Below are 12784 nucleotides of genomic sequence, written 5' to 3' on the forward strand. Positions count from 1 at the left end.
AACTACTGTTGTTTACAATGTCACCAATTTGTTCCGCGTAATTCCCCATTCTTTGTTTCACCCTCCAGTAAAACTTTTCTCTATTGTGAAGACTTTCTCTTACAAATAAACCATTTCTGAGCAGTTCTCATTCAGAGATCCAAATGGGGAAACAGTTTACCTCTGAGGAAGTGACCACTATGATATTTGTTTAAGAGCCAGAATGAATTTTCACTCTTCAGCATAGTGTGCACTGATTTGAAACTTTTTGGTAGATTAAAAGTGTATGGAAGGTAGGAGATGAGGCACTAGTGGAGTTAAAGCTATAAGGGCAAGTTGTGAGTTGTGCTTGGATAGCTCAATTGATAGAGGACATTTTGCAAATGGAATAGGTACTAGGTTCAATTCCTGGCCCAGCACAAAGTTTTATTTTAAGAAATTGTGCCACCGCTGTCTTTTGCCCTGTTTCTATCTCCAATTATGATTCCCAAAGGAACTTGAATGGTGCAGTAAAAGTGCACTTACAGTGTTGGCAGCTATTCCACTGTGTACTGCAGTTGATAACTATTCACACAGTAAATGATGAGAAGTGAACATGATGAAGCGCGAGTCAGGAGATTACACAAGATGGTGAAATCAATAAGAAAGTAGCATTCTATAAAGGTCGCCATGATGTGAAGTATATAAAATTATGTGGCAGCATAATGGAATGGACTGTAGAGAATTCTGTCATATAATTGGGATGTTCTGAAAATACACCACAAAATTTCTGAACTAATCCTCAGGCTACACGAGACATCGCTCCATCACCGCATCAAGTTTCCCTGCAGTCACATCGTTGGCTCTGCAAGCTCACAATCAAACTATATGACTGCAGTACAAAAACAATAACACAAGAAACATATAATACAAGAAATAAATGAGAAAACCAGTAACGAACCTTATAGTCCGTAATAGCCAGACCAATTATTGTTACTCTTGTACTATCCACATTGAAAGCAAAAGAATCAAATCGTATCTTCCACTGAAACAAGTCATTAGATTCAGTGATTCTCTTTGGCTATCATCTACTCTCACCTGATGGGCTACGACACAACCAATGGAAACGAATTGCCAATGGCATCACAAGGCGGAACAGCCGCTGACATCATTAAGTGCACTTTGACCCATAATGCTATCAAATTTCTTATTAAAAACACAGAAACAACTTCTGCTCTTCCCAAAATGGTATCTGTCTTGCACTATAATTAACAACAACAAACAGGTGTTTTATTGTAAACAAAAATCACAGCATCAGTCATCAGAGGTTTGAAATTGTTTATCACAGGAAATCAGTTTCAGTCACTGTGTGGCCATCTTCACCATTAAAAATTTATAAGACACAAAATCAGACCTGAACACTACATTATATAACAATGGCTTAAGTCACATAGAGTACATTACATGAGTGACATATAGTACATACCAAATATTAAAGTCTTTAAGACTCGCGAAATAAAAGCACATATTACAGCTTCAACATGGCATCAATACAGATGAAAGTAGCACCTGACAAACAAATTTGGAACTGAGCTTGCAGCTTACAATCACATGAAGCAAAGCTCAGTGCATCATGTAGGCATTAAGTTTCCCCTTTATTCAAATAAACCATTACACGGGGGATATTTTATTAAAAAGGTTGACCAAGATTCTATACAAAAGAACAGTAAAAACAAATTAAAAATTAAAAACACAATCTTTATAGCATGAGAAATCAGGAATACAAATGATATAAAAACACAACAATAAGAAAAATTACACCCTGTGAAGTTCCATTCATACAGCTGTCAACAGGCATTAACAAAGTTTACATGACTGTAATTCAATTAATAATTTAAAAAATTCAGCAAGTAGGAACAGTCTGGACACCATCATTTTACATGAATACACACGAGGGTTGTTCCAAAAGTAATGCCTCCTATTTTTTTGTGGTGCTTTGGATGTTTGCACTATATGTCATTGGTGTAGTACTAATCCTTGAACGTTCTTCTTCCATTCTGTAATACTTGGCACCAGTAGAAGAGTGTTCCAAAATGGAATCTGACATGGACGCACATATAAAACAGCAATGTGTGATTGAATACCCCACTGCTGAAGAAATAGCTCTGATTGAAATCCAATGATGCATGCTAAAGGTGTGTGGAGATGATACAATACATGTGAGCAATATGAGGCGATGGGTACACTATTTTCTAGGTGGTGAAAAGGGTGTGCACAACTAGCTACGGCCGGTCGACCCTGCACAGCTGTCATCCCTCACAATAAAAAGCATCTTGATCAACTCATCCATGTTGATCGGTGGATAACAACCAAGAACTGTGTGAAAAGCTGAAAGTTGGCTGGAACGCCTTGGAAACAATGTTGGAACGTCTTGGTTATGGCGAAGCCTGTGTGAGATGGGTCCCGTGAATGCTTACAGAAGAACAAAAAGGTCATCAAATGGAAATTTTTTGGCACCTTCTGCACCAATATGAAACTGAAAGTGATAATTTTCTGAACACTATAGTCACCAGAGATAAGACATGGTGTCACCACTATGAGCCGGAATCCAAAAGACAGTCCATGGAATGGCAACATGCGAATTCTCCATCGAAGAAGAAATTCAAGACACAGCCATCTGCAGGCAAAATGATGTGCACTGTCTTCTGGGATAGCCGGGGTGTGGTTCTTCTGGATATCCTGGAGCCTGGGGAAACTGTCAATTCAGCACACTACAAGACTATACTGACTAAGTCGAAAGCACAAATTTCCAGGGTAAGGCCAGAGAAGAAGACAAACTTTCACCTGTGACATGATAACGCCAGGCCCCACACTAATTTTTCAACCATGTAACTCACTGCAAAACTCAGCTGGATTGTCTTACCATGTCCACTATACAGTCCCCATTTTTATGCCTTCAGACTTCCATCTGTTTGGGTATCTGAAAGATGGACTACATGGGGAACATTTTCAAAATTCTGATGCTGTTGTCAATGCTGTAAAGAAGTGGTTAGTCTCAGATAGTTCCGATTTTTTCAAGCGCGGCATGCAGGCTTTGGTTCATCGTTAGCAAAAGTGCATAATGAATGGCGGTGACTATGTGGAAAAATTGCAGTCTGTAGCTGAAATATTGCTATATTTAGCTGTGCTGTTGTGATTTATGTATCTCCTGTATTTTCAATGAATAAAAATAGAAGGCATTACTTTTGGAACGACCCTCCTATTTTTCCTTCACCTGTAAATGATGACTTCTAAATCCAAACAGGAGTAGTGAGCGACTCCGGTACACTTCATAGAAAAATACCATAAATGTTCATAATTATATACAAAAAAACCATTAGAGGGATGAATAATCATAGTTTGATATCATGAAAAAAATCAAACAAGATGCAAATGAAAATTTTAAGGGGTGAAGCTTATGACATTGATCATAACATACCAGGTGATCAAAAATTCAGTATAAATTTGAAAACTGAATAAATCACGGAATAATGTAGATAGAGAGATACAAATTGACACACATGCTTAGAATGACATGGGGTTTTATTAGAAGCAAAAAAATACAAAATTTCAAAAAATGTCCAAGAGATGGCGCTTCATCTTATCAGAATAGCAATAATTAGCATAACAAAATAAGACAAAGCAAAGACGATGTTCTTTACAGGAAATGCTCAATGTGTCCACCATCATTCCTCAACAATAGCTGTAGTCGAGGAATAATGTTGTGAACAGCACTTTAAAGCATGTCCGGAGCTATGGTGAGGCATTGGCGTCGGATGTTGTCTTTCAAAATCCCTAGAGATGTTGGTCGATCACGATACACTTGCGACTTCAGGTAACCTCAAAGCCAATAATCGCACGGACTGAGGTCTGGGGACCTGGGAGGCCAAGCATGACGAAAGTGGCGGCTGAGCACACGATCATCACCAAACAACCCGAGCAAGAGATCTTTCACGGGTCTAGCAATGTGGGGTGGAGCGCCATCCTGCATAAACATCGTACGTTCCAGCAGGTGTTTATCAGCCAGGCTGGGGATGATGCGATTCTGTAACATATCGGCGTACCTCTCACCCGTCACGGTAGCTGTTTTGCTGTCCAGTGCAATCTGTCGGACATTTTGTGAACTTTTTTTTTTTTTTTTTTTTTTTTTAATGCAAACCCATGTCATTCCAAGCATGTGTGTCAATTTTTACCTCTCTATCTACATTATTCCATGGTTTATTAAGTTTTCAAATTAATACTGACTTTTTGACCAGCCGGTATGTACTTGTATCACGAATAATTGTGTGGCACTATATATGAGCTCACTTTAAGGTGTTTATTGTCCTATTACTGAACTGGTGGACTTCTTATTTTTTCAAAGGAGTTAGATAGTGTTTGAAGTATTACCAAAAATGGGCGCTCCTCACTGCAATCTGCTCAGTAAGCAAGGTGTAACTGGGAGATTTTTGATTGCAAAATATCCTCCAGGAAATCAAGATATCTGCCCTTTTCTCCTCTGGCGCAGCAATTTAAGCTGTGAGGTAAGATACTGGAGGAGTATGACCGGTGTTTCCCAAGTGTGCTGCAAAATTGGACTCGTCAACTATATCTCTTCTATCCAGTACCATATGCTCATGGTATCTCACCTCCAGTCTTCTTCCTGTCTGTGTCACAGCATTGCAATCCAATCATTCTCCTGTTTTCTTGGGTTACGAAGATTGTGTTTTTAATTTTTAATTCATTTTCACTATTCTTTTGTATAAACTCTTGGCCTCCACTTTTTAAATAAAATAAATCCTGTGTAAACTATTATTAGAATAAGAGGGCACTGTGATGCCTACGTAATGAATTGAGCTTTGCTCCATGTAATTGTAGGCTAAAAGCTCAGTTCAAAATTTGTTTGTTAGTTGCTATGTTCTTCTGTATTGACATCATGCTGAAGTTGTAATATGTACTTTTATTACACGAGTCTTCAAGACTTTAATATCGGGTATGTATTGCATGTCATAAATGTAATGTACTCATGTGACTTAAGACTATGTTACATAATATGGTGTTCAGGTCTGATTTTATGTCTTGTACTTCTTTATCTTCTTTTCTTTACTGACATTGATTTGCTGTAATAAATTATTTCAAACATGCAAATTTTAATATAATATTGCAGTCACTGACCACATGGTCCCCAATGGACTCAAACCTAAAGAGGTGTTCTGTTTTACTTAATTACACTGTCAACGTTAAGTGACACTGCAAACCTAAAGTGCTGAATTTTTTAAATATTAGACACAGAAGTAAAGAGAGATACAGGTGCAAATGACTTCTAAATTGGTGACTAATATAAACTGAACCTATACACTTTAACTGAAATAAACAGGAGAATTAATTAAATATGTCAAAAAAAAAAAAATCTACAAACCTTTGTATTACCTTCTGCCCTCAGCCTAAGAGAAAAATATAAAGCTGAAAATTCCATAAATGTACTCATTTTTTTCTCAGTACTGCCTACATACCTTCTTTTTCTTATTGGCTTTCATTTTATGTTTCTTCTTTTTCTTTGGAGAAGAAGAAATGGCAACAGAATCTTTCTTTTTTGCATCTCCAGAGATTGCCTCTTCTTCATCAGAGCTGCAACACAAAAAAGTTGGTAAATAATATTTCATCCTGAATTTGATATGTGGTAAACTATATATATTCGTTAAAGAAATAATTAAGAGCATTCTACTGGTGCCAGAACTGTACGAGCTTACGGCAGCCTGTTTCTAAGTGCCTATTTCAACCTTTTAATTGGTTAGTATTGATAATACTTTCTGAAAGAGAGCTTTGTAGTGTTAAGTAAATTAGAGAGAAGCATTAGCAAGAGAGCTTTGTAGTGTTTAGTAAAACAAAGAGAAGCATTATCAGGCTGAGTATTTGAGTCAGACAACACAGGATGTTGCATGCCTGAGTGCCAGCCCAGCATATAATATTAACTAGCTAGGAATGTTCATTATCACATACATTACAAAGTTCAATGAAACATTAATTGGTCAAACACTTATTATCTGCGAGTATTCCGCATTTACCATTATATTAACCTCCTTTCCTACTTCATTTCATAGTGTTATGTAGAGAAGGGACTTGGGCTTTAACAGTACACTTCCTCAAGTGCCCTATCTCTTTAAAGTTAACTGTATGATTCTTGGACAATGCATTATGTACACGAGAAGTAATATATTAAGCTTCAATACAAAAGTCTTTAGGTATGTGAGTGTGTTAGTACTGTGCACTTTTGACAACATGGTCGCATATCAAGGGAAAAGTTATTGACTCTCATAAAGGCTACAGAATTAGCACAATATATTAATTTACAGTACTATTTGGGAATGCAGTTCCCTTCTATAACTACAAATCCCTGGAAAGTGAAAATCTATGTACAACTTTGGGCAAAACAAGAAGTTGCAATTGCACCTAGATCTGTTTTGCCCTGTGATGTCACCAAGATGGAAGACACCCTATTTAAAGCAAATGCAGTGTGATGAATGTGACGTCACTCATTACACCCACAAACAAACATAACCAACACACAAAATATTTATCTCAGTAGAAAGAAACTAATAGGACAACCAAGGAAAGTAGGGAGTTTTGGAACAGGACATCTAACTATACAATAATAAGAATAGTGACTCCATTTCGAAACAAATATTAATCCAAAAATCAAGCACATGAAATTCTTAACATTCAACACAACCAAAAAATGAAAACTAGTGGTACCATAAATTTTACTTGTCTTATATAACTCAGTCAAAGACGATGATACCAGTAACCAACATAAATCCTGCTATCGCAAACTTTTTTTGACTGAATAGGTCATATGAACCCCTCAATAACAAGAACTCAACCGTAAATTCAAAACCCGACACCGCAAATTTCATTTGACCTGTCTGGCAGTTCCAACAAAGCCCGCAGTATCAAAAACCAATGCATGTAAATTGTCCAATCCATCATCCAGACCTTGACTTTAACCTATCTATCTAAGACCACATTACAACAAACTGAAATCCACTCACATAATTAATATCAAAAACGTAACCTAACTAATGATAGAAAACCAATACTCAAAATATCTATCAACCACAATCCAATACAATAATTACCAAACACCAACAAGAAAAACCTCCTAATTCATAAAAACTTGCATCATCAACAATTTCAATCATTCCAAACAAAAACATAAATCCATCAGCCACAATAAGCAAAATAACTCACTAGTAATCCGGGACAAACTCTTGCAACAGTAACCTAATATGCTCAACTCATAATGTCAAATGACTCACTAACATACCTAACAAACAACTCTGAAACATAAACAATCAACACAAGAGAGCATCACCAAATACAGCAAAATGCCACGTACAATGCGGCCCGACTGAAAAAACACCACATTACCATGAAGTTATACAACACAGTTACATCACAGGTCACAGCACATTGGTGGAATCACAACTTTTGGTTGATCCCAACTTTGTAGTGGGACATTTCTGATAAAACTTGATACTTGGCTTATACACAAAAAGAATGTGCTCACAATCCTATAGCAACAGAAGGGCACAAAACACTTCTGCAAGTGCCTCATAAGCTGGACACATTAAGAACTGCTAAAACAATAGGAGATGGAAAGAATAGTGGTCATTAGCAATGTGACAACAAGAATCAATATAAGGTTAAAAAAAATGATGGCTTCATTTTAATGTTCAGTTTGGCAATACTTCCGAAGCACATCAAGGCTGAAAAAATGTTTCCATCCCTGAGGAACCCTTCCTTCCACTCTTTTGGTGGAAATAATTCAGGAAATTAATGTCCCTCAGGGACTGTTTAACCCATTTTGCAGTAGCCATCAACAGTATAGTGTTCACAGCCATGAACTTATCCAATGCTTGGACTGTTTGTAGATAATTTCTCAACATTCTACTCATTTTATGGTCTTGTGCAGGAAATATAAGTGTAAAACAAAGACTTTAAATCTTGCCTAGAGAAATGCCCATGCATAACTTTTAATCTGATAGGTCGTGCTTAACATGAATTTCAAATAGGGAACCTCTTTTTCATTTTTAGGAATCAATTAAGTTCATGGACCTCATCTTCCAAATTCACTAGATTCTCACACCTAAAAGATCTTACGGTGAGTGCTCTAAACACGTTTAAGTAACTCAGCAACAGGCATTCCCTTGTGTTATTTTGCAGAGCTTTGATTTTGTCTGGGTAAGAGGGCATTACGCAGATGGCACGAGCCTTCAGAGCACATACCTTACCCAGCCATTATGATGAAGTTGAGTAACAGAAGATCCTGTCATGACTGCGTATAATCAGCCCGCAATGTCCAGCTTACATGCCAAAAATAATATAGGAGCACAACAAATATTGGCAGTGTCCTGTGTTGCAAGAATGACACCACATGCCAGAAGTCATTAAGTCATGGGTCAAATCTGATATACATTCTTCAGGGGTTCAACCAATCCTCCAATCTCCTCTTTCAGACATCACTATAATATCTTTCTGTGACACAAAAAGATTATTTTGAACCTGAACAAAGAAGTGATTCACAGGTCTGAATGTTTTCATAAAATGTTGCAAATATCTTCCGTAGTTGCTAATCAAACCGAGAATGTTTTTAGCTTTAGCAACATACAATAAATCTTGTATCCAACATTTCATCATAAAATGAGTTTTTCCTGCATTCTTAATCTGCAGCCCATGATTAGTGTTGCTGTCTTAGACACTGGGGTCCTGGGTTCGATTCCCAGCTGTGTTGTTGCTTTTCTCCGCTCGAGGTCTAGGTGTTTGTGTTGCCCTCATCACTGATGTGCAAATCACCAAAGTGGCCCAAACAGAAAAACCAAATGATCATTTGACTTCACTTTTTGCAGATGAACATTGAAAGAGCTCCGTTATTTACACAGACTGGTACAGTTCCTCAGCAAGGAGAAACTGTCAGCTGCTTAGCCCCTCCCCCCCCCCCCCCCACTCAAAAAAAAGAGAATTAAGAAAAGAAACTGTACCTTTGGAATTTTGCTTCCATATGAATTTTTAGATTTTGACACAGAACTCTATATGGTTGTATAGACAATAAAGGTGATGACTGGCAGAAGAATTTTCACCTCTGCACTGAGTCTGCATGTCACCTTCAGACCAAATGGAAAATGAACTTAGCAGGTAAAATCACATGTAACGTACAAGACATCTTTATCCTTCTTCAATCTACCCCTGTAAAACAAATACAGATTAAATTATTCATGTTCATTACAGAAGTGTCTGATTCCATTCGTCTGTTTGACCCATGACTTCATCAACATGGTAGAAATGGCTCTTCTAAGCATCTCCAATATGGCGCCTACACTACATACACACAGCGACAAACACAAAAATACATATAAATAAGATGATAACATTTCCCTCCAAAAATACAATCAAACTAATGGGACAACTGCAGGACACTGGAGGATTTTAGGGCGGGGACAAGCAGTAAACAGTAAAAACAGAAATGCGCCACTATCCCAAAATATACAAAAATATGAAAAAAAAAAAATACAACATTCTGCCACACCAACAAAATCTACCAGAATTGGACACTTTCCTTGACCTACATAGGTCACCCACAGCTGACAACACCAAAACACCAACACCAACAGCAAAAACTACGGAAATTGGAATCTGACATTTCCCTTTACCTATAGAGGGTGTCCCATTTTAATTTATACCAGCCAATATCTTTGGAGCGGCACAATTCTGCAAAAACAGTCTCTAGTAAAAGTCGTAAGGTTTGAAGGGAGTCATGGAATGGTTCCCTAAAAGCGACCTTGAACCCTGTTTTCAAGGTCAAACCAAGGTCAAGTTCAACTTGAAAAGGCCTTGAAATTCTCTAGCAGGGATTAACTTGAAAGCAAATAGCATTAGCATTAGCAGAACCCAATGTGCCAAATCAGAGACAGCATTGTGATTGTGCCAGCACAATAAGAGAAGAGAAGGGTGGAGCTGTGAGGCTAACTAATATGTGTCATTGTCAGGAAATTTGAAATAATGACCGGAGGTTCGTAGAAATTTTACCTTTGGAGAGACTGAAAATTCTTTGGCTGTGCTCACTTAGAATGGTTCTTGACTGGTGTGACTCTCATAAATTTTTTTTCTTATGGACTTAGAAAAAAATGTGTGTTAAGGTATTTAGTAAAATTCCACCTCATCGAACTCTGATGAATTTTGCCTCATGGGACTCAGAACAATCTCGTCTCGCGAGACCCTAATGAGTTCCTGCAAAGTGAAATTTGTCCAAATCCGTACAAGCAAAATTATTCTCAATGCAGATATCTATAGCCCATAAGAGAAAAATTTATTTGAGTCACCTTGTCTCGCAATCGACTTTCTCAGGCCCGTCTTTCATTTCTGCCTTCTCTCCATATCTGAGAAGGACAGGTTACCATGGGGTATTTTATTATTTACGTCCATATCGAGATATGTACAGGCACCATCTTGAAAAGCACTCATCCATTAGACATCCAAGTAATTTTCTAAAAGAGCGCACTTGAATACTGTATGTTTCGGTTTCAACTGTGGCGAAAACAACAGCGAGCATGTGTAAAGAAATGGGTCACATACACTGTAATAAGTCAGTTATTCTGCAACACACTTGCCAGATGTTTCACTGAAGAAAAAAACTACGAAAACCAATAATACTAAAAGTGGTCAGCATAATTTGTTTTTTGACTCTAATCTGTCCGAAATGGCTGATTACACACCATTAGAAATAGTGAGAATGATAAAAATTGTTGCCAAGTGTCAAAATAATTATGCAGCTGCACAAAGATTGTAAGCCGAAAGGTAACCCGATGCCCACCATCCCACAAAGGTTAGAATTAGGATTCTGGTAAGGCGAGCTGAAGGAGAGCCCTTGAAAAGGCAGACAAGAAAGATGGGCCCGGGACATGTGATTGTGCTGGGAATTCATGCTATCACCATTGAAGATCAACACCTTTCGGCTTGTCAGATTCAGCGAACGCTTAGCGTGCCTTGATCGACGGTTTCTCATGTTTTAAGATACTTTAAATTCCATCCATATTGCTTACATATCATCCAAGCTATTGAGCCTGGGGATCCTGAGAGGTGCCTGGCATTTTGTTGATGGGCTGATATGCAAATACACCATGATGCCTTTTTCTTCACACGCACTCTCTTTACAGACGAGACAAACTTCAACAATATGGGAGGAGTCAATCTCCGTAATGCACACTACTGGGCGGAAGCAAATCCTCACTGGAAAGAAGATCATCAAACAGAGAGGCAGTTGTCAATCAATGTCTGGGCAAGCATAGTTGGAGATTACGTGATGGGTCCTGTTTTTATGGTGAAATGTTGCAACGGCTTGCGCTATCTTCATATTCTCCAGAATCTGGTGCTTCCTTTACTAGAAAATATCCCCCTAAACATACGAGCACGTGTGTGGTTTCAACATGATGGCACCTCTGCACATCAGGCCTTACCTGTCAGAAGGTACCTTAATGCAACTTACCATAATCAATGGATTGGTATTGGTAGTTCATATCGTGAATTCCTGCCAAGATCGCCAGACTTAACACCATTGGACTACTACTTATGGGGAGCTGCGAAGCAGAAGGTGTACGCCACTTCCCCGATGACACTAGAAGATATAAGAGAATGGATTGTGGCGGCTTTCCAGGCAGTCACCCATCAGACATTGAATGATGTTGAGACCAGTTTCCGACAGACAGTGCAAATGTGCATTAGGCAAAATGGACAGTTGATCGAGCATCTGAGATCATAAATTTCCAGTGAGATCCATGTTAATCAGCCCTTTACAGGGCTAACTATGTGAGACTTTCGCTGGACAACCTCCACATGGTGCACACTGGGTTCCGCTAACGCTGATGGTATTTGCTTTCAGCTTAATCCCTAGTGAAGAATTTCAAGGCCTTTTCAAGTTCACGAAAATTTCACCAGTGGACAGAGTTCAGAAACCATACGAGATTTTCATTAAAAAATTTTCCCGATCTTGCTTCTTTCTCGAGTTACTGGTAACCTGGGAAAGCTACAATGAAGTATGCACTGGCGATAAACCATTGGTTTTTCGTAAAAATTGTTCTCTACAAACAATGCATATTTATTCACGCAGAATATGAATACGAAATAAAAAATAGGTTTACCATTTGCAAAAATGAACTTGACCTTGGTTTCACTTAGAACCCCGGTTCAAGGTCATTCCGAGGTAACCATTCCACGACTCCCTTCGAACTTGCAACTTTTACTAGAGACTGTTCTTGCGGAATTGTGCCACTCCAGAGATATTGGCCAGTATAGATTAAAATGGGACACTCTGTATAGGTCAACCACAGGAGCATCCCTTTTCCTATATGGGCCAACCACAGCTGATGATACCAAAACACCAATACCTACAACTAAAACTACGAACATTGGAATTGGTCATTTCCCACGACCTATATAGGCAATGACAACTATTGATACCAAAAAATGAACACCTACAACTACAAAAAATAAAACCAAAACACCTCAAAAATTTAAAAATCACACATCCCAACATAAATTAAAAGACATTCAGTAAACGATGAATACAAAAAACTCACAACTTGAGAAGAATATACCCCCCCCCCACACCAAAAAAAAAAAAAATTACCACCAACAAATTCTGGTGCTGCAAACTCAATTGGCTATCCCCCCCCCCTCCCCCCCACACACACACACCGCCACCACCACATGTACCCACCCTGGTCTACTACACTTCACAATCTCAGCGATCAGTCCA

The 12784-nt window shown here is 38.3% G+C and overlaps 1 protein-coding gene across 1 annotated transcript in view; it reads right to left on the bottom strand.

Annotated features, from left to right (window-relative positions):
* The window catches only part of LOC126241178 (NKAP family protein CG6066), a 69635-nt gene that overhangs the window by 54308 nt on the left and 2543 nt on the right, over positions 1-12784 (bottom strand). Inside the window, exon 2 of the mRNA XM_049947985.1 lies at positions 5490-5604. Coding sequence (XP_049803942.1) covers positions 5490-5604 — 115 coding nt within the window. The remainder of the gene's footprint in view (positions 1-5489; positions 5605-12784) is intronic.

This window comes from Schistocerca nitens, chromosome 1 (genome assembly GCF_023898315.1).
Source record: "Schistocerca nitens isolate TAMUIC-IGC-003100 chromosome 1, iqSchNite1.1, whole genome shotgun sequence".
NCBI lineage: Eukaryota > Metazoa > Arthropoda > Insecta > Orthoptera > Acrididae > Schistocerca > Schistocerca nitens.